The 22,037-nt window shown below is 43.0% G+C and overlaps 2 protein-coding genes across 2 annotated transcripts; both read right to left on the bottom strand.

The window, feature by feature from the left end:
* Nucleotides 1-13,295: 13,295 nt before the first annotated feature.
* Nucleotides 13,296-16,617, bottom strand: LOC145128461 (DNA polymerase-like). Its single transcript, XM_079063249.1, has one exon. It carries the CDS (start codon nucleotides 16,452-16,454, stop codon nucleotides 13,599-13,601), a length of 2,856 nt encoding a protein of 951 aa, XP_078919375.1. The 5' UTR covers nucleotides 16,455-16,617; the 3' UTR covers nucleotides 13,296-13,598.
* On the bottom strand, nucleotides 16,471-18,786 carry LOC145130714 (putative DNA-directed RNA polymerase). Its single transcript, XM_079065489.1, has one exon. The coding sequence runs from the start codon at nucleotides 18,784-18,786 to the stop codon at nucleotides 16,471-16,473; it is 2,316 nt and encodes a 771-aa protein (XP_078921615.1).
* Nucleotides 18,787-22,037: the final 3,251 nt, after the last annotated feature.

Raw genomic sequence — 22,037 nt, 5'->3', positions numbered from 1 at the left:
GCTATAACCAGCAACCTTCGGTTGATTCATTGAAGTTTAGAGTCAGTGTCTTTCTATCGAATCTGAGTTACCGGCTCTCATTTGAAAGACCGTCCCTATGACATGGTCTTAAAGCATAGTTTGGACTGCCCTAAACTTTAAAGTCTTTGTAAAGGATGAAGTTTCCTATTTCCTCGCCTATCCCTGCCTTTGACCTCGCACCGATGGCTATTGCCAGCTAACGCCCTAAGTTAATAAAAAGCAGCTGAAAGAGAATCCTAAGCATGATGTCTATCGCAGGGCCTTCAGTTCGTTCGCCTTTTAGCCCTTTTATCTATTATGAGACTACCTTCGCGCCTAAGCTCTTCAATTAGCATTCTTATTCTTTCTGTCACCTGCTGGAATATTCGACACGCGAGGAATAGCGTGAAAGGACTCTAAACGACTGGACAAGACAAACTGAGGCTTATTGCTCAATGGAAAGTGAACTACACAAGACGAAATCATAGCCCAATCTCTTTGCCATAGTAGGCCCGATTTTCACCCCCTTTGGCAAGACGAAGAGGGACAAGAGGTTATTCATAGTAAAGATATGGAGAAAGACAGACAGTCGGTCCATCCCCGACTCCTTAAGTGCAGATGAGGCGCGAAGCGGCGAAGCAAGTGAATGCTAACTTTGGTAAGGTATGGAGTCCCTAGTCATTCGATATTCTTTTCGCGACAGGGAGAATTCATTCTTCTTTGGATGGACCAACCCAAACCGTAGAAGGCAAAGGCTGAGAGACATCCATCTCAACACATACACGAGCAAACATGGGATGAGCCAAGGCAAGAGTGCGCTCATCTGCACGAAGGAATCGTCCAAAGGTTCCCACAAGACCTTTAAGGTATGCATGACTCAAAAATGGCAAGGGAAGGTAGGGAAGCCGAATCCAAACAGCAGAGAGAGAGGATTCATATCTAGGATGAAAATCAGGCGACCAACGAAATAACCTAAACAAGGAGCTGTCAATAATATGAGATTCCCTAGTCCAGGCCTTAACCATATCCTCATGAGAGGAAAGGTGGATCATCACATGCCTGGGATCCAAAAGCCCCACCACCGCAGGCTGGGAAAGCCCCCAAGAGGTATTAGAGAAAAAGTAAAAAAGTCAACGTTGCATCTGCTTGTCTCATTATTGCCGAGATAATGGCCTACTTCTTCACATCCACCGCGCAATGCATGCAATTATTGATAGACAGAAGAATCATGGTATACACTTTACTTGCGTGTACTAGCTAAAGCGTTACGTATGTCTGGTGGAGATCATATTCACTCCGGTACCGTAGTAGGTAAACTTGAAGGGGCAAGAGAGACCTCTTTCAGTTCCTTTTCCCTATCTCAGAAGAGAAGGAAGGGTAGTCAGTTGGTTAACTTCCGACTCCTATACTTTCGTCAAGCAATTAGATCATTATTAAAGGTAATCTCTGTTAAGATAAAGGAAAGGGTTGGTTTTCGCTTGCTCTTTATCGCACTTGGTTATTCCTCGTAAAATGAGTTTGGGGAGGGACTTAAAAGTGAATGCGATCCATTCTTTGCTCTCCTCAGCATTCAGAAGATCGCAACCAGACCCACTCTCGCCCTATCTCATCATCCCGGATTGACCAAATAGCATACCTGCCTGTACGCACGAATGGCTAGGCGATCAAAAATGCCATCTTCAGCCCAAGTTTGTCCATGAAGTGCATCCCTGTGGTTCCTACGCGCACCACTGTCGTATCCATTCTTTTCATTCCAGAAAACGAAAGTGTGAAGGGGCCCACCTCACTCATCCCATCTCCCCTTCCTCCAACTGCGCTTAGACCGACAGTGGCAAGAGCTTCTTCTTTGTTCACAGCTTGAGCGGATTCGATTCCGAACCTTTTTTTTGAGTAACTATAGTGATTCCTTCCCTTTCTCTTCCTTCTTTCCCAGAGCTACTGGCTCATTTCACTCTCTTTAAATAAGAAAGACGGGGAGGCACTGGCTTCCTTTCCTCCTAACCAACTCGCTACAGGGTCTATGTAATTGAGCTGGTTCTGTATAAGCAGGGGTGGGGATGACGCTCGTATCCCGTAACTTGTCAGTAGAGTCATTCATCCCTATCTTGGTTGCATTCTTTATCCTGGAAAGCTAGTCTAGTCTCCGCCCCTGTCTCTGGGCAGCCTTTGATCATCTCGGTGAGCCTTCCCCTTATACATGAGAGAGGTCGTGATAAGAGTTTCCGAGTGAGGTGAGGGGCTCCTCTCAATCGACGAAGGCTTGAGTCCCCTACGGCCAGTACAATGCGCTAGTCGCATCTTCTATAAGGCTGGCATCTAATATAAAGAAAGCTGTCCTTGTGGACTCTGTCTCATCTTTTTTTATTAACTATATTCATGCTTCATGAAAAAAAATGAAGCAATCCGCTTCGCACCTTTATCCCTTTCTTTTTTGGGGGAAAATGCATTCTCACAACTTCCTATTGAATCAAAAAAATGCCTACACCCATGCTCTCTGGAAAAGTCTTCTCCAGAAGTTTTATACTAAGCCCACTTATTCTTATCCCCCTGTGGCTGCCTTTGCTTTTCCCACAATCACAAGCCCACTAGGCATAAAGAAAACAGAGGATCCCCGTGCCAAAGCAGGCATCTTTCTTGGCTATCCTTTTGGCCAAATCTTTTCTCTCTCATATATGATTCTTCTTTCAAACCATTTACACTTCCAGGAGTATCAGCGCAGCTTCGATAGGACAATGTTTGAAGAGCTCTTACGCGGGAAGTCTTTCGCTCTCTCTTATTCAGTTCGAATCCTCAGTTATTTGATAAAGCTAAATTCGAGAATAGAATAAAGAATCGAATCATAGAGTTAAGATCTCTACCGAAAGGGAGAGGAGAACAAATCAAGATCGACTGACTTACAGGAAAGAAGCGAAACTCGACTGCTTGGACAGAGTGGGATAGATCTATTGCCAGAGGTGGAGACGGATAGGTAGCTAGACTTCTAAGTTGCGGCACGAAGTAGCGAAGACTGTTCAGTTAGATTTTTCAGATGCTGGAGTGAGTTCTTGAGAAAGAACAGAACTAGACTTCAAAGGATAAGTCGGAAGAAGATCAACCGTGAGTCCCCGACTTTCATATGCTCTTTATAAAGTAGTTTGAGGGCCTTAAGAAAGGTAGACCGTCGGGGTAAGGAAAGGGTCGATGTACATTGATTTTTCATATATAGAGAGATTCCCCTGTATAGCTAGCCTTCTTCTTCAGCAGATACTCTACGTAGTATACCTATGGGCGGTACATTTAATCAAACAAAGCCTCTCGACTTGCTTGTTGGTTCGCGGGTCTGCTTCTCTTTTGATCCGCGGTCTGCCACCGATAGGTGGCCGATCGTGTTTCTTGAGAGGGTTGTATCCAAGTTATTCGACCAGGATTTATCCGAAGCGGTTAGTTTCCTGTTATCTTATCTGGTGGTGAATTTGATGCCCCGTGGGTGACGACCCCGGGCTCTACTGTCAGATTTCTGAGTGGGTACCCGTTGGGCTATCTTGGCGCATGGCCTTTTTTCGCGTTGTCCCACCACCTAATTATTTGGTGGTGTGCAGAACTTGTGTACCCGGGAAGGGTGTTTACCAACTACGCCGTCCCCGGGGATGACGTAGTAATCGCGGATGAGAATGTCGCGACCCGTTACAAGGAGTCCCTTGACCTCCTGCAGGTGGTTATTTCGAAAGAGAAATCACTAATATCAAGGAGTGGGTCCGCGGAATTCGCGAATAACTTTAGGGTTCGAGATTTGACAGTCGATCTCCCCCCGGTATCCATTAAAAAGCATTATTAAACACTTTCCACCCCTACGGGTTGATGGCTGTTGCTCACCGTTATTCGGTGCGTGATTTCCGTTTGCTTTGTAGGCTGGGTGGAGCTGGATATCGTGTTCTTGCAAGGCTAGACCATAGGCGCCCGAGGCGGTATTCCCATCTTGTGGTTATGGGGCTAAAATTGCTCTCTCCTTCTTACCCGCTTGATTTCTGGTTGGGTAAGGGACGACCACTCAGTCCAGAAGCTCATGGGCGTTTGGTGAGACTCCTTCGAGCCAAACTTAAGCCCCGGGAGCTGATATTGCCCCCCGATGAGCTGTTCGAGACTGAGGAATCTAGATATTTCCTAGAGTACTCTCTCCTTTATGGATGGATGCGCCAGTGGTTAAACTACCTTAAATGGTATCACCTTACCACACTTTCCCCTTGGCTTACCCTCGAGGAACTGTTTAGCGGTCCGGTTGTCTCGCACTCCTGGAGGATGGTCGCGGTGGACGAAGACCTCGTTCGCTTCTCTCTGGAAGTTGTTTATAGAAGTGCGCTTTTCAAGTTCATTAATCAGGCTGTGAAGTGAAGGTCACAGGGGCTATGAGACCCGACGTAGTAATTTGGAAGCCCTAGTAGTAAGCAGAAAATGAAAAGCTTATTCATAAGCTCAAGATAGCCAAGATGGAGTAGGGCTAGTCTAAGACAAGACAGACCGATCTATATTCTCCTGCTCGCCTTTACAAGGTTTCCTACTCACTCTATTGAGTTACAGCCGGGTTCTACAAGGAAGCATCTCGACAGGCCCGCAACTAGTGGTTGATGCCCCACCCGAGCTCTCCATACTCTATTTATCAAGGAGAGTTTTACCAACCCTGCCATCCTAGAACGTTAGCGTACAAGAGGGGCATTTCTCAATTGAGTTAGTCACACATGGAATCTCAGATGTGGAAGTTTTCTTCCGATTTCTTTGGCGTTTAGTTGGCTGCACTCTAGGTCTCACCTAAGATCCTTAGTCTATCCGAGGCTCTCGTTAACTGGGGCACGATAGAACCGATGGTCAGTACCTCTTTACTAGGGAAGGGGTTCCCGGGAGAGAGCTCTGGTTCGTGCGCATTAGAAGTAGACATGAGTGGTTGTCTTAGCGCGCATCGGAAAGACCTTGCCTCAGTGCCTTTGAGGGATTCCTTCTCGCTTGCTTGCTGTCTAAGCTCTTCGATCCTGCCCTGCTTTGATTCTTGCGCTTGCTTGTGCCCCCTTCTTTCTTGCGCTTGCCTGGATCGCTATCTTACTAGCAGTAGTGCTGTTTTCTATTTGAGCTTCCCTTTTTCCTTTTATCCAGCATAATGATTCGAATCGGGCTTTTTGGTAAAATTCTTTGCCGAAAGAGTTCTCCCTTATCGGATGGCATCAGATGCCGGTGGCGGTTAGCGTTCTTTATGGGTATTATTCGGTGCCAGTGGCCTCTTAGCTTTGTGGGCGATATCGGATGGTTGGTATCTCACCGCATAAGTGTCAGGGATGGCGTAGTTCATTAGTGCTTTCCCGAGGATGTCTGTGCGTGCTCTCCCGTCTTTAGTCTTTCTCGGCGTCAACCCCAAATACGAAAAAAATAATTTGAGCATTACCCGCTCTATCAGATAGGACGACCTACTCCTTAGTTGAACCAGACTTTGCCACTCACCTTCATCCGAAAAAGAAAGAGACCGCACGAAAGCAGTTTTTCCTAAACGGTGATACCGCCAGGTTTGAAACTTCAATCTTTTAGCAGCTTGTGGGGCCTGGCCTGAAGGTGATATTAATACCACTCCGGCCCCTGCAGCCCCCAAAGTGCTAGATCCATCGAAGTAGAGAGTCCACCTCTGCAAAGGCGAGGACTTCTTCATCGAGCTCCACTGGTTCGAAAACATTCATGGCATGATCTGCCAAGAAGTCTGCAAATGCCTTTCCTTTGACCGCCTTCATAGGAACGTACCGAAAAGTGAACTCGGATAGCCCTAGGATCCACTTCCCAATTCTCCCCTTCAACACGGGTCTGGTCAGCATATACTTAATCAGGTCCGTTCGAGCAATTACCAACACTGTTGTGGAAAGGAAGTAGTGTCGGAGCTTGGTTGCTGCAAAGTAGAGCGATAAGCACATCTTCTCGATCGGCGAATAATTCTTCTTAGGGAAGACCCTGCTGAGATAATACACGGCCTGCTCCTGCCCTGAATCAGATCGAATTGGGGCATAGGGGATGATTGTAGATAGACCATCAGCATAATCAATTCTCGTAAACCAAGAACCATCAAGCAATTTCATGCTTTTGTTCCTAATTGGGTAAACCGGCTCATTCGCCTTTACCACTCCACTCTGTTTGTAGGAAGGTACTTCCGGCCCTCCTCAAGGATACCCGCAATGATTGGGTCAAGAATTTTAGGTTGTGATGTAGGAATAACCATTTTCTCTATACCCCCCATCTGTGTATAAGGGTCAGCAAGCTCCGAATCCCGTTTGTTCCTTTCTTGGGTCAAGGAGCAATTTCAAACATTTCCATTTTGATATTGGATTTCCCTTTTCAAGATGTCTCAGAGCAAGCAAAGTCTGACCTTATCTACTTATAAGCGCAGAGGGAAAGTAGCAACTTGATTTGGACCATAGGGGGCTTCCTTCCGAACTACGGATAGGCTACCGGGCTTTGCACTTCGGCCCGTGAGAATACCGTGCTCTATCTCTTCTCTCACCCGACAGAGAACTATCGTCCCGCTTTCGCTATTTATTGCAAAAAAAGAAAAGACAAGGGGGGGACATAAAGGCCTTACCCCTGAACATCAAAACAAGCTAGGGAGCTCTAAAAAAGAACATGCCTTGGCTATGAACAGGCTTTTTAGAATCAAAAGGAAGAGAACCTAAGCTATTAAATAAAATGGAGTCTGAATGAGTATGACCATAAGCAGCCAAACAATCTGCAGCTTTGTTGTCCCCCCTAAAGACATGAGATAATTTCGATAAAGAAAAATGTCCTTTCCCAGTAAGCACAACTCACTAGCATGATCCTAAGAAAGCCACACTGTGATTTTGATTTGGCACCATTAAACCAGGAAGCCAAAAGATGGTGAAGAGAGGAGCTTTATAAAAGAAATCCACATTGAGACTGGGAGAGAAATGAGACCCTATTATCCTAGGAATATCACTTTGAGAGAGGTGATCCACTCTTTCTATGCAAGGAGAGGAACAACAAACACATTTGGAGGCAAAATTCATTCCAAACCTGGGAAAACTGCTATCAACAGCAATGGCATTCTTAATTAGTCTTAGTTTCCACAAAAAAACACCCATTTTCAAGGGCAACCATTTGTTCCAAAGATTTTGATAAAGAGATCTCTAGCCAGTCTCTTCTTTTGAGAGGACAACTCAATCAACTCGGCGGATCCCCTCTTGTCAAAATACTGAAAGCGAGAGTGAAGCATGTGTTTCGTTTACATTCTAACTATTTTACCATAGTTAAGAGAGTCAAGACGATCTTCCTTTTTTTTTGCCCTAAGCCCCAGTCATCCGTGGAGCCTTTTCATATCATAGCTAGGCCTCCTCTTTTTCGATGACTTAAGAGGGAAATTATCTTCTCGCAATTAGGAGTCAGTGGATGACATCCCATTCTACGAGTTTACTTACGGCTGGAGTAAGCAGAGAGTCAAAAAAGTCCAGGGAAGCTTTTCAAGTAGGATTTGAACCTACGCCCGACTAGTCAGTTACCAGCCGACCGCTCTACCACTGAGCTTGAAATAAAAAAAGGGGTTTTCCGGTGGTTAAGGTAAGGTCTTGGTCGAAAAGTAGGTATAAAGATATGCATATTTGAACAAAAAATGTAACTAAGCCCTTATCAAAAACAACTATTCCAAAGAACCGGTTTCAATAATCTGAATAAAGCCATTATCGTCCACAGATATGAAAGCCCCAATACAAGTAACTGGGTCGCCCCCTGGGACTAAACACATAACCTTTCCAACAAGACCTAGTCCATTCAAGAACTCCTCCCATTTGGGTACATGAAATTCCTTCCATTTTACAATCCCAAGAGGAACGCTAATTTCATAATCATAACGAGCGTGTGGCATTTTTATAAACTGTTCTTCGAAAGCTTGGTAAAATTCATCTAAAAAAAATTGAATAAGACGGGAGCTCTAAAATCAATAGTTGGTATTCCTTCCTTAGACGACCAATCTTTCCCAGTCTTATCTATAATGGGCGAGTGAATAAAGGATGATACCTGAAAATCTTTTGATCTTTCACCACAGATTCCAGTTTAGACAAAAGACGCGAACGGGAAAGGATATGCGTCTGCAATCAAAGTGGATACTTGTTCTTGATGGTTAGGTTACCTTGTTGAGCGCCCGGTAATCAATGCCCAAGGCTCCCTTTCTGGAATAAAACAAGGGCTCCCCAACCTTTTCCCCAGCAAGATAGGGAAAAAGAGCCTTGGAGGCTGGAATATAAATAGGAAAAAATGACTTCCTTCAATTCTTTCCTGAGTTCAACCAAGCCCCTTAACTAATAGATGCTAGTTGGGGGGGCCATCTGCTAAACCCAGCCCCACTCTAAGTAAGTTAAGGGGCTTTGGCTCCAGGCTCCAACTTGATCTTGTGGTAGACTGGCCCTCCTAGGGGGCACTTGGCAACTCACTCGTGGGGCATGAAATCCCCAAATTCCTAAAGTACTTGCTGCACTTCTTGGGAAAGAAGTCGTCTTGGTATTGGATCCGCTCTTCTCTTAGCATGAACATGAATTCTATTCTATTCGTCTTCTTTATTCAGCCCCCACCCGAACCATTCTTAAGACCACCAAGCCCTCCCGAATGAGTTCTACTATAGAAGCTTTCAACGTAGACCCGGGGACAAATCTTTCACTCACTGAGAAGTGAAAACCTGTGACTAGATCGTCCTGAAGACGGATGCGACGGGAAGAAGTGGCATTTGGAAGTGTTGCTGACTTAACATTTAGGTTTCGGCATAACAAAGCTTGCACTGTCTTTTCGCACTTAGGCGCACTGCGTGCCATTGGTAATGATTCTACTACGGTGCCACAAATTCGCAAGCTGATCCTAAGTAATCGTTGTTGTTCATTGGATTCCGGAGGAACTACTTCGTTAGGATTGAGGAATTACTGTGATTCTTCCTGAATAGCCTGGATTCTCCCGTCGAGAGTCTCTTTGAAAGTCTTACCTAAACTCTTCCGACTGAATATGATAAAGCCTATAAAACAACGAGCTACTATCATTTCTTCATTATAGATTGAGATCTTCTTCGAACTTGATGCACAAATAGATAGAATAGCAGCAAATAGCATCTTTCTAGCCTGCATATTCGTGGAACTCAATCTCATTTAGAAAGCCTTCTCTCTATCTTTCAGCAACTGAACGAGAAGTGGTTTAGGAAAGGACTTTAGAATCGGATGCGCTCGCCCAGCGAGAAAGGCCCTGACCCTGCCAACCAAGTCAAAATAAAAAAGAAAGAAGAGAACGAAAAGAGAACTTCGTATTTTGCTAACTCTCTAGGAGTCATGTTTAACCTTAAATGCTATTAATAGATTCTACAGCAATAGTCCCTCGGACTCGGAAAGTAATAACGAAAATGGCTAACCCAATAGCAGATTCCGCAACTTCCACCGTTGGAACCAATGAAGCAAATGATTGACCCATCATATCATCCGAAGAAACGAAAAATACCAAAAAGTTCGAATTCACAGCTAATAACATTGATTCAATTGGCATTGACATAATAGGAATATTTCGTCTATTAAGGAGGATTCCCCGAATACCTGAAATAGAGATGATCATAGAAAATGTGAAATATTTGATAGGATCCGTTTCGGGAACGTAGAATGTAAGAGAAATTCAAATGTTAGAACTCCAGAACCTCATTAGAAAACATTGTTGATTAAATCGAGGAGATTGTAAATCTCTTCCCATAACCAACTATGAGTTCCATTTGATTGTAAGTCATAAAAATCCCTGACTAGGCTACTTAAATCATCCGCATTTACAGCCCGAACAAGGTCCGCCATGGACCATTCGGGAGGTAACTGCCTTTCGGTTTCATTTAGTAATTGGTTTAATGTATGACTTATGCTTTCCAGGATTTCCGGAAATGGTGGAGCGCTTTGCGCCTCTGACTCAGTACTTGATAGACTATCTAATGAAGAATCTGCGGATCCCAAGAAGTCCATATCAGTCTCTTGGGATAGCATAAAAGAAAGCTCACTCGGGCTTGGTTGCCCGTAGAGAATCAAAAAATCTTGTTCCGGTTGCATCCGAAAATAATAAAATAGTCGTGCCGCGCTCCCCTATCTTTGTTTAGGTAGCTTAAGCTTCTCTTTAGCAAGACCAACAGTCTTACTTAATGAGGGTAGCTTGGCTGTTAACCAAGAAATGAACGGGATTCTGCACTTGGAATGCAAAAGCATTCTTTTCAATCTTGTACCTTACTTAACACCAACTCAATCTCGATTCTCTGAAGCAGCAAACTCTCAAAAAAATGAATTGACCAATTGACGACGCTCCTCATTCATTATAACGATATTTTCTCAATTCTATTGTTTAACCACGAAGAGTGTATCTGACGGAGACACTCGCTAGATCTAGTTAGAGTTCCTCGGCGAATCGTCTCTTTCTTAATGAAATATCTGTCTAGCCCTTATCCTGCTAACGACGCCCTTCTTATCTACGAAATTGACCCTTCCTTTCCTTCCCCAGCTTTGAGTGAAGTTCCTTCCATCAACAGTTAAGTCATTAGTACCAGAGCCTATTCTTTCAATTGTGCAATCAGTTCTTCCACTTTGCTCAATAGCCGGAGATGAAATAGCGAAGGTTACGGTCACATTTCTAAGCGCGGTTCTTCCTCCATCAGATCAGGCATAATCAACAGGAGAGAGCCAAGCAAGGTTGACGAGAGCAGCGGATTATTTCACAATTACCCAAACTCGAGCAAGGGTAGCAACGGTTACTGATTACCTGACTGAACCACCAGGAGCTTCTTCTATGGCATCAATGTCATTATCTGTCCATCAATCCGATTTAATTAATCAATCGAAATCTTTCATTTTATCGGGAATTTTTGGTTGTTCTTCGCCTTACCGAGTTGATAACATCTACACCGGAAACAAGAAGTCTACCAACGGTTATTGCCAACAGTTCCTACGTTCACAGCTCTTATTTTTCCAACAGCTAGGCCATCCAAGGGGAGGGATGACAGCCCTAGCCCAGCTAACTTCACTCTTATGATGATTCAATTGCTTACACCGGCTACTGGTTGAGCTGCTACGAAAGCAGTTACCTTTCTTACAGCAGGGCAGATGATTTCACAGTTAGCAAATCTTTCTTCTGAACTCTCACAAAAGAGCTTACTCTCTTTCGAAAGACCGGATACGGTTAGATCTAATTCTAGCACTTAGAGTGTCCTGCTCCCCCCTTTGCCATTGTCACTACTGGTACCTGACCTCGTCGGCTCGACATTTTTGCAAACACCGACCCGACCCTTACTCTATAGGGCAATTCAAAGAGGAGAACGAGGACAGCTGACTACCGCTAAAAGTCAGACTACGAGTACACATTGTATGATTGAAAACTGCCGCTGCATACTACCCGGTAATTGCAGGTCTGACTGATGCCTTCTCTCCAACAGCTGCTTCAATCAATGTGAAGTCTGACTACGAGGCCTCTTAGCCCGCAGCTGACTACTTATTGAAATGAAAGACCGAACATTTAAGGCTAACTCTTTCTCGTCTTCAAAAAAATATCAAAATGCAGTTATATAAGCTATCACTTTTGCAATTCAAGATCAGCTCATCGAAGGGAAAAGTGAGAGTATCAAAATGCAGTTATATGAGCATCGACTTGATAATTTGCCTAGTGAGAAAGCCAGGAAAAGACCCAACAGGCATACAAACTCACTCTCCCGGGGCAGCAGAGGAAGGCAAGATTTCTTAGGAGTTTCAAATCTCGAAAAAAGGCTTTCTTTTAGGCGCTTCCTCTCCTTTCAGTCGAGCTAGGCTGAAGACTTTCTCTTTCTAGCCAAGCAAGCTTCATGCTGAAACTATCTTCCTTCTTTGTCTTTGTGCGAGACTGGGGGAGGTTGTAAGGTAGCAGGAATAGATCTACTATGCCTTGAGTCGGGTTTTCACTCCTCTCCCCTCACTACTCTCTTTGGTTCTGCCTTGTTGAGGCCAGTAGAGGTAGAATTTTCACAGCTAACTCTTCCCGGTCTCTACGATTGCTTGACTTAAACAAGTGACCTCCTTTCTTTCATCAGGTATGGTCCCAGACAACCTATTGTAAGACTGATCAAAAACTCCACGATGTTGAGCATAGCTCAGATCAGGTATATTAACCTGAGAAAAGACAAAGATGACTTGGAAGGAATCGACCCGAATAGATTATTATGAGAAAGAACTAGGCATTGTAGGTTGAGCCAAGATTCTCTGGTATAGGCCCATTAAGATTGTTATTTCCATGGTTCAATGTGTATTCAATAGCTGGTCCTTTCAACTACTATTCAAGCTCGTACAACCATGAGTAATCTGTGTATCTCAACTAGTGAAATAAGTTACTTGCCTAGTGCTACTCCTCCTCCACAGAAGACTTGCTAGAATAGCTTGCATGGAGAGCTACCACCTTTCTCTCTTGACTTTGCTTCGGGTAAACTAACTTTAGTCTCTATCCTTCTACTAGCCAACTAGGAGTTAGAAAAGCCTGACTTCACGCTTATAGGGTACTAAGATTCACTGCTTTTATCCTCTAGCCACAGACATACTTGACTACCACAGACCTCCTTTACTACTTGAACTATCAAGCCAATTAGTAACACAGGCTCCTTGTCCGGCTGGGCACTAGGATGTGAAGATATGCCGGCATTTGCTATTGGGTAGCCCCTCGATTTCGAGTCGGTGATTGTAAGATCAGCACAGATCAGAACTAAAGCAGTTCTATGAGATCAGGCAGAAGTTAATAAGACAGAGCAGAAGTGAAAGATGAAAGCACTGTACCGGGGAAACAAAATCTTTCTAGTTCTGCTAGCCTCTTACTTAAGCTGTGAAAAAAGAATTGCTAGTGAAAGTGTTCTTTTTTTAGTCACCGATAAAGAAAGTACCCCAGCTTACCAGATTTGTAAAAAAAGGAAAGACTTTCTAATCTATTCTCCTCTATCTGAGGCAATCACTACGAACATGCGCTAACCTCATATATCTCCTTGATCGACCTCTTATTCGGGCAATGAGGGGTCCATCCATTAGATCTGTTGGTCTGCTCGGAGCGTAACCATACTTTGAGGTTTCATACGAGGAAAGGGAATTTGATAGTTTAGACCCTTAGGCGTGGATATGTCGTTTCGGTAGTAAATGGGCTAGAGCTCTTCGGGGTTCTCAGAGGTCTTGATTGAATATGTCGAAATAGGCTTTCCATAGGGCCCTTCATATGGCTTGTAGTTCAAGACTAGCAGTACTACATTTCATACCAAGTGTAAGAGCTACCAAGGGTGACTTTTTTCTTTACTCAAAAGCCTGTTCAAGCCTTCTTTAATGGTTAGACTCTAGCCTCTAATAAAGATCGAGATAAGGGCATTTCTTTGAGAAAGTATAGGAGAAGCTTGATGCTTCAGATCCAACCCCGACAACTCAAACTTGTTTTTTGGCTAGCAAGAAATAGGCACTTGTTCTTACCTATCTAAACTCTATTTTGGCTTGCTATAAGATTAGTACTGGTTCTTACCATCAATCTCTTTCCTATCTAGAATGGTGGGTACATCAATTCTTGTTGATCACATTCATGGGGGAGAAGCACTGAAGGCTCTAGTCCGGGGGTTTCTTCTTCTTCTTCTTGCCAGTATTAGGTTTCTTCACCTTCTTCTTAATGTCAGTATTAGGTATCTCGTCTATAGTAGGGTTAGTGCCCTCTGTAGGTTCTTCTTTCATCTCCTTGTCTCTCCCCTTTTTCTTCTCTCTTTCCTTATGAGATAATTTTTCATGGAGAAAGAGATTCTCGTTCTTAAGATGTGTTACATCAGCCCTTAGCAACATGACTAGTTTTTTGCTAATGTTATCTAATCTAGACAGGTCTTTGACATCAACAGGCTTTGTATCAACCCAATACTCCCCCTCATAGACTTTTATCCTCTTAGGCTTTTGATTAAGCCCAATCTTGACATTTATGTCTTTCTTGAAGATGTTAAGTGAGGACCACTCAATCCTGAAGTTGGCTTCCACCGCTACTTGTAGCGTATGATCAGGGTCAGCGTACTGTGAAAGAAACCATTCTGGAGTGATTTCCTTATTCGCAAGCCCTTTGTACTTAACAGTATCCTTTCCTTTCTCATTCCAGAAGTAATAGGCCTTCGGAGCTAAAAAGTATCCTTTAACTATTCTGTCCTCTAGCTTAAACAGACCTAAGATAGAAGATGAAATCAATTCTTCAGGTAGTGGCTTACTTAGCACAACAGAGTCAGTGTCCGTGTAGTAACAGTCCTCTCTCGAGGTGTAGGGGTACATATAGATCCTAGCATAGGCTGTGATTGCAGCAACAAGTTGGACAGCAGAGTTCTTCGGTGGATCCCAATAATATGTCTCGGTATTGCTATGATAGGTAATGATGTATTTGGAATCGCTAAGCTCATCAGTAGATATCAAATTAGTCTTTCTTATTAAAAGTTTGCGTCTTTCGTTATCGCAGATCTCGGTTATTGTGTCCTTAGGGTTAATGCCGAATCTACCATATAGCGAATTCATAAGGATCTTATACACATAAGACAAAGCATCATTCCCTGACTTTTTAGCTTCTAACCTGCTTGAAAAGATAGCGCTTACAAACTCCCTGAATGGGCTTTCCTTCTTCTCAAAGGGGTAGCCTGAGATTGGAATCACTGTGTAGCCAATCTCTCTAGCAAACTTCAATTCTTCGCTATAGTATACACCTACAAATTCTCCTGTTGGAAAGATGAGAGTACCCTCCTTCTCTCGATAGGGTATAAAGGGCTTCTTGATAGTTTTCGGACATACTATATATGCTTCAATAAAGCCTAACATGCCATCTAAGTCCCTGTCTTCCAGATTTCCATACCAGACTGGTACACCACCAGGCATTGGGTATTCCTTCATGACAAATGGATAGAGCGAGTTCACATCGTAGTAGTATAGGTCCTCCCCATAAGGCTTATACACATCCGTATGACCACCGTAGTATGCATGTCTTATAAAGTTGTCTTCATTTCTGCTAGGGATGTGGATTGGAAAGATTTTCTCATCGTAGTATCTCAAACGAAAGATGCTTAGAGCTAGTGAGGAAAGGGTGATTTTACCCTCAATGTCCACTTTGTACAGATTCCAATATATCTCTTGTGCTTTTTTCATCACACCACCTAAGAGATAGATGTCCTGCTTCATATATTCCACCAATTCATCTCTCATACTAACCAGCTTCTCAGGAGTGACTTCGCTATAGTTGATAGAACCCTTCGTGCCTAGATCAGGACAGAGACTCTTAGCCAGCTCACTAAGTTTACTAGGAAGTAGATTATAGGAATCCCTGAAGCGGAATAACATCTTTTTACCCAAATAGACAGCTAACTCATAAAGCCTGTTATTCCTCATCAGAGGTTTGAGCTTGTATTTCGGGTGCTTACATGCGAGGTGCTTTAGCAAGAGAATACCATCGAATCTAGAAAAGTTGTGGAAGTAAATAGTTTTTAATGACTTGTGTTTTTTAACAAGAGCAGAGATCCTTAATACCAAGTCAAAAAGCACCTTCTCACTCCTTTTTTCAAACTCCGTCGGATACAGTATAGAGTAGTCTTCGCTAAAGTAGGTCTCGATCAGCATATCATTTATACGTTTACCAGGAAATACCATCAAGAGACCAGCTGCATAAGGCTTATGATAATTCTTCTCATCCAGTAGCGTCTCGAGATCGGATACAATGAAGGGTCTCTGCTTAATGTTACATTCCTTTAACGCGGGGATAGATTTTGGGCGTCTACTTTGCCGGAGTTTCCTTGCTGTTAGAGCATCGCTCTCAGTTAATCCCTCTTCGGTCTTATTAGAGACCTCTAAAAGAACAGAACGAAGTAAGTTCTGTCTTTCTTCTTCAGATAGGGTTGGCCTCTCCAGCTTTTTATCCTGTTCCATATAGACTCTGATAGTGACTCGAACTATTTCATCCCCCTCATAAATTTCTGAAGATTTTAAAAGGACTTTATAAAGCTGAGAATAGACCCATTTTTTAGGAAGCAAATTACCACCCTCCTCAGTCAAGGGGATAGCAGTACCTATTGAAAAAGTTATCTCCTCCCCGTAAGATCGCAGCGTGGTAAGTAAAATCCCAAATTTTGCGTAACCTCTGAGGGATGTGTAAGCAAACTGGTGTAAGAGATCCATTATACATAGAGCATGTAGATCCACATCATTAATAGAAGGTTTAGGCTCGCGGAAGCTATGACTAGCTATGATTAACCATCTATGCGGATCCTGCACCCATGTCCTTTCTATACTAGCAAAGACGCGATTCAAGAACTTGTCAATATATGCGCTGTATGTACAGTATGCCCTCGTGCGTATGCTGTTACCTGTGGAAAACATTCTTTCTATGCTCTTACTAGTTCGTATGCTGTTACCTGTGGAAAACATGGTTTGTATGCTGTTACTTGTTAAATACATTGGCTTTTTCTTTTCTTTAATAGTACGTGCTATATAAGGGGAGCTCGGACTTTCTCTTCATCATAGAAAGGAAATCCTCATATTTCTTTATATGCAAACGACAACCATCGTTAGTATTTTCATACTCTCCGCATACAAGACGAGTATAGGCATTGTAAGAGTTCAAAATAATCTGGATCTTATCATCCCATATTTTCCTCTTAGAAGAAGAAAGGCGTATGTCTTCTGGGATATTTTCTTCCAAATAATACAGTAATGAATCTCTTGGGATTACATGATCCATAAGAGAATCTGAGATTTCTCTATCTAGATTATCATAAATATGTTTCATGACATTCAAATAAATGAACTCATTTATGATTCTTAGAGGACGCCCCAGACTAATAATAGCATTATTATAAATACCAGCAATTTTTTTGCTATGATACGTGGAACTTATAAAGTTGTCGTGAACAGTATAGATAGGCGCTTTATAATAAAGCATCTGTTCTACCACTTTCATAGCAATATGTGCATACTTCTGATGGATGAAGTTGACGAAGGATGAGATCTCTGTCTTCCTGCGATCTCGTGTATCAGTAGCTACTCTCAGAGTTACTTGACGTCTTTTCTTATGCAATTTATCATAAACCCAGATATTGATTGGTTCCATCTTCATATAGTCCTGGATTGTTAGAATGTTCTCTACCTCATACAGTACTGGGCGATCACTAGCTGAGGCAACCCAGCCTATACTACGGATCAAACGGATAAAACATTCCATGTTATGAAACCTATCTTTCCAGAACTCAAAGCACAGTTTTGCAATCTGAAAGCACTCCTTCGGTGTCAGGAATCTAGAGAGACTCTCCTTTATATCGTGAGCTGTGCTCATAACCGTCTTCCCATAGATTATAGGCATAAAGATCGATTTCACTATCTTTCTATCGAGTACCTCGATAAGGGTTTCGGAGAGATTTCTATCTTCTAGTTTTTGAACTATATAAATTTGTAGTTCATTTAGGATAGATATATAAATATCTTCTATTTCACCTTTAGGAGATTGAATTAGATTCGTCTTCCTCGCCATCCATTCATCCAGCAAGAAATAAGACATGATTTGATACGCACTGGCTGAAGCATCTTGGGTAATAGGTATGCGCATAATAGATTCTAAATTACAATAATAGACAGGTAGAAAACTAGATAAGAACTGAAAGGGATGTTTAGCCTTAACAGCATGCTTGATAAAACACTTCGCCCTATCCGAATCCGATAGTATGAAATCTCTTCGGGAGACACAATCCTCCAGCATTAGTGCGGTGGTTTTGTCCTTAAACCAACTCAATGCACCCTTGTCAGACTTGAAGGACTGAAATTGGAAGCATGTAGCAACTACTGCAACCCTGTAGTCTAACTCTTGTGATTCCACAAATTGGATCAGGCTTTTAGAAAAATCACGCTCGTGGAAGTGTAAGACTCCACAACGGTAGATTCTACCCCGGAAATCCAGAAAGGCTGGTAAATAAAATGAATAACCTTCGTACGCTAACGCCAAGTCAAATATCATTTTCTCATAACGAGCACGCTGAATATCTATTTGTAATGTTTGTAACAACTCATTGAACGTAAAGTTCTCTTTTATATACGCATCGCTCATGTATAATGAACGAAGTTTTCCTGATACTTCCAGTATATTTATATATCCCACAAACTCAGGCGTGAGCAATCCAAAGTCTTCAAAGTGACTTTGGTGTGTTATTAAATATAAAAGCCATTCTTTATTTATTTGAAAAGCCTGACTTTGCAGACAGTTCATTATCTCGCAGAGCTTCTTGGGATTATTAAGCTCTATATATAAATTCCGCGGGTTACTTGAACTTAAAAGCCTGTAACGATCATACATTTCACTTGTAGGGCTACTTAGGTAACCACCTGTTAGATCTGACAGACTTACTGCTTTTTCTGTAGTACATTTCCAGTCTAAGGGTGGGAACACCATTGGCAAGCTAAGCTTTATTGGTAATAATGAGATATCAAATTTGCAATACACAAATAGTGTTTTTTGAAGATAATACGATTTATTTTTATTCAAAATACGAGTTGATCCGCTACTATCTTCAGCTAACGCTATCAGGCCCCTTAAATCCATTAACTCAACTAAAGCTGCTCCAATAGGGTACTTTTTCGATAACCCGGATTTCTTCTTACCTTGTTCATCAACACTTTCCTCCTCCTTATCCTCAAATAAGTTCATACTCACAGCACCCATTAATTTACGCTTTATGATTGTCTTAGCATGGCAACGAGTATGACCCTCCAATTGCTCCACCAAGGATGCAACACGGATCATGCTATTAGCATCTGCCGAGGAAAATAGCAAGAACTATCAGTGCCTCTAGCGTATATTGACCAAATAAACCCACCAAGAACTGATCTGACTCTCTGCTAAGCCTCGAGCAAAGAAAATCCTTCGCACTCTCTTTTTCAGGATCGATCAGTATCTTTAGAATGTCACTTGTTGAACTAAAGATATTTTGTTCATCGAACTGCATTGTCATATTTTCTATTCTTAACTGAAGATCATACAATTCCTTTGGATCAGCCACCACACGGTTTCCTTCACCTCTATGCGCCTTTCTGAACTTATCTAGTTCAAAGATGACACCCTCATTATACCGTTTGTTCGCGCTCTTTTCAGAATAATCTTTATTAAAGACTTGACCCCTAGCATAAGTATAAAACTCGTTCCAGAAATTATAGAATTTCTCACGTTTAACCAGTCAATCATCCTTTTTCGGGAAGACATGACTATGAATCCATTGCATCATAATAAATTATTATTTTTTCAATTAGAAGAGTAATACTCGGGATTTTCTCTCAGAACTGCTTATGCCGCTAGCTTTTCCTTGAAGCCCCCGTAGGAATGACCAACTTTATCGATAGGCTTCCCTTATACTTAAGGACTTTCATAATCTCGATTCCGTAGGACAGATTATCGATAGACTTCCCTTAATACTTAAGGCAAAATCTCGATTCCGTAGGATAGATTTTCGATTCCGTAGGACATAAGAGTATATGAGGTGCCTTTACCCACAAAAATACTAGACTCAACCCAGACCATGAGAGGAACAAGGCACAGAGCCATGTTTCTTCGGCCTTGGGACAGGCATTATGGGATTTTACCCGACGGGGGGCTGCCTTTACCCTGAGCCAATATTTCTCCCCTAGAAAATGGTTTAGGATAACCTCCAGGGGACAGACAGCGGTATTACTCTAAAGACCCAGGTAGGGCTAGGGTGTATTTTTTCTTGTTTTTCTTTTGTCTAAGAAGCCCGTAGGTTGTACGCCAGCCATACGTAGCTGGAACTGTGATGGCCACAATGCTTAGCTATTGCCGATCCCCAAGACGCCTTTGGTTGAATGTTCACACCTGATCCACCGTCTGCACTTCCTACATTCACTCCCGGAAATTGAAACAGGAAAACAGGAATTGTAACCTCCCGGTCTGCTGTAGTCAGCCTCACGGTGTGCCTGACTGGCGAGTCTGCCGTCTCCACGGCTTTCCCTTTTTCGGGCTGCTCCTCAAGCCTGCGAGTGCCGATCTTCGCTTGGGCCGGCTCCGAGGCTCTACCCTGGCTTTTCATTGGTTTCTCCCAGGGGCCTTTATCGTATCGCGCGCATCTTCCAGCAATCGGGGGAGGCCCCGAGTACATAGACGGGGCGGTCCTGGGGATGAAAGTACATTCCCTCGTGTTCTGGAACTCCTTTTCTTCGGTTGAACAAAGAAGGTTCAATCTTGTGAAACCGTAGCGTAGGCGAAACCTGGCATCCCGCCCAGAGTTTTACCTTCTCCGGTCCTGGAAGGAAACCCTACTTTCCTTCCTTCCCCCAGCAGCTACAAGATCTAGCCTGATCAGATCTATATATCTCGTTAATGTCATAGTTATATTCCAGATCAGCCAAATTCTGCCGTTCCCGGCTTCATTCTCCACATTAATGGCTTTACTACAATCATTTCTCAAGCATCTGGTAATTCTGGCCGCCTTTCCACTCCTCACTTTGCTTTCCACCAAGCCAATAAAATCTGCCTCTTGTGCTCTAAAAGGCCTCTCTATGCTTCTCGACTTTACCGATCTTTCTGACATTTCATATAAGGACCTTAATGTGGAACTATTGTTGTTTTTACATTCCCTTCGCACCTTAGCGCTGCCTCTGGTTTTTAGTCTTGTGCAGCCCTTATTTGTCTTTTGTTCTTTGGCCTTGACTTTCCCCATCCCCCCTCTTTCTTAGAATTCAACATCTCTTATATGTTCTTCATTTTATTCGCCCACTCTTCATTCAGGGTGGTTAGAACCAGGGGAGGATCTTCCACCTTTAAGGTCATAGCACCAGCACCTGAACGCTTACTCTTACTGCTCTTCTCAGGTTCACCTCTTTTATTAGGATTGGCTGCCTTGAGGTTATTGTTTGGAGTCATTTGTTTATCACAGAGCAAGTCCCCCTCAGTCACTGCCATAGTTGACCCAGTATCAACCCTCTCTTCCAGATCCTCCCTTCTTTGTTTGGGCCCAATCACTCTCCTCGGGAGTTATCTCCTTGACTACACCTCCTCGGCTTTGTTACCCAGACATTCATCCTGAGCAGTCTCTTCCGGTTCCTGGGATATCTTGATTCTCTTTAGGATGGTCGGAAACAACTCCCTTTGGGGAATAAGGAATCGATCCTAAACGTCTTTGGTTCCCGGCTTTGATAGCTTGAAAGCAAAGGTGAAGATTCCATCTTAGCCATGGACCCCCACTAACCAGCCTAAAGATCTCATCCTCCCCCCCTTCATCTTGATCTTGATGGAGGAACATGAATTGGGTCTATTGTAGCTTCACTCCTTGGGATAAGTTATCCAATAAATGTCGTGGAATAGGAAGAGATCATTTGAATACCGAAACTCTTCTACGTCAGCCTTTGAGCAAAACCTCTTTTGTTTCGAGATGCGAAGAATCATATCCCAAAACTAAGAAGGAATCAAGCTGCAAACTTTCCTCCTCAGATGAGGCTTAGTTCAGCTAGCCCTAGACAGATCACATCTCATTAGAAAGGTATTGAATTCTCATTAGAAAAAGGGCTTCCCAGAAGAAAGAATTGAATTAGCTAAGTCAGTAAGAATGACTAGGACCTAGCACAATACGTTCTTTGATTCGACATTCCCGGTCAAAGCATTGATTCTAAGCCTTTCGTTAGCTCGTTACTTCAGGGTATTCTCAAATACTTTTTGGTAGGAGAACTCTTCCTATTACGTACGGATAGTACTACTACTCTTTGTTATCCACGTAGTATCTTCGTAACAACCACAGAGGGAAAGAGCCTTAGCTTAGGTTGAGTCTTTGTTTACGTTGATTGTCCGGGAAGCCTTCCCATTTGAAAAAGGAGAACCGAGCAACAATGGTTTCGGGTGAACAAAGGACAACGAACCTGATGCAGTGGTGTAGGACTGCAAAGCCGTAGCCTGTGACAGCGATGAAGACTCGATGCTTGAGTCTGTCATGAGTGAAGATGCCACTAGGGAAGCAGAAGACACACCAGTAGTTGAGGCTGGAATCAAAGTAG

The sequence above is a fragment of the Lactuca virosa genome, chromosome 8 (genome assembly GCF_052849685.1).
Source record: "Lactuca virosa cultivar CGN04683 chromosome 8, Lactuca_virosa_CGN04683_v6, whole genome shotgun sequence".
NCBI lineage: Eukaryota > Viridiplantae > Streptophyta > Magnoliopsida > Asterales > Asteraceae > Lactuca > Lactuca virosa.
Note: the sequence above shows the minus strand (reverse complement) of the source record. Positions and strands in the feature narration are given on the sequence as shown.

Excerpts from the sequence above, each read along its gene's own strand:
- LOC145128461 (XM_079063249.1), bottom strand. The coding sequence starts at position 16,454 with ATGTATTTAACAAGTAACAGCATACAAACCATGTTTTCCACAGGTAAC.
- LOC145130714 (XM_079065489.1), bottom strand. The coding sequence starts at position 18,786 with ATGATCCGTGTTGCATCCTTGGTGGAGCAATTGGAGGGTCATACTCGT.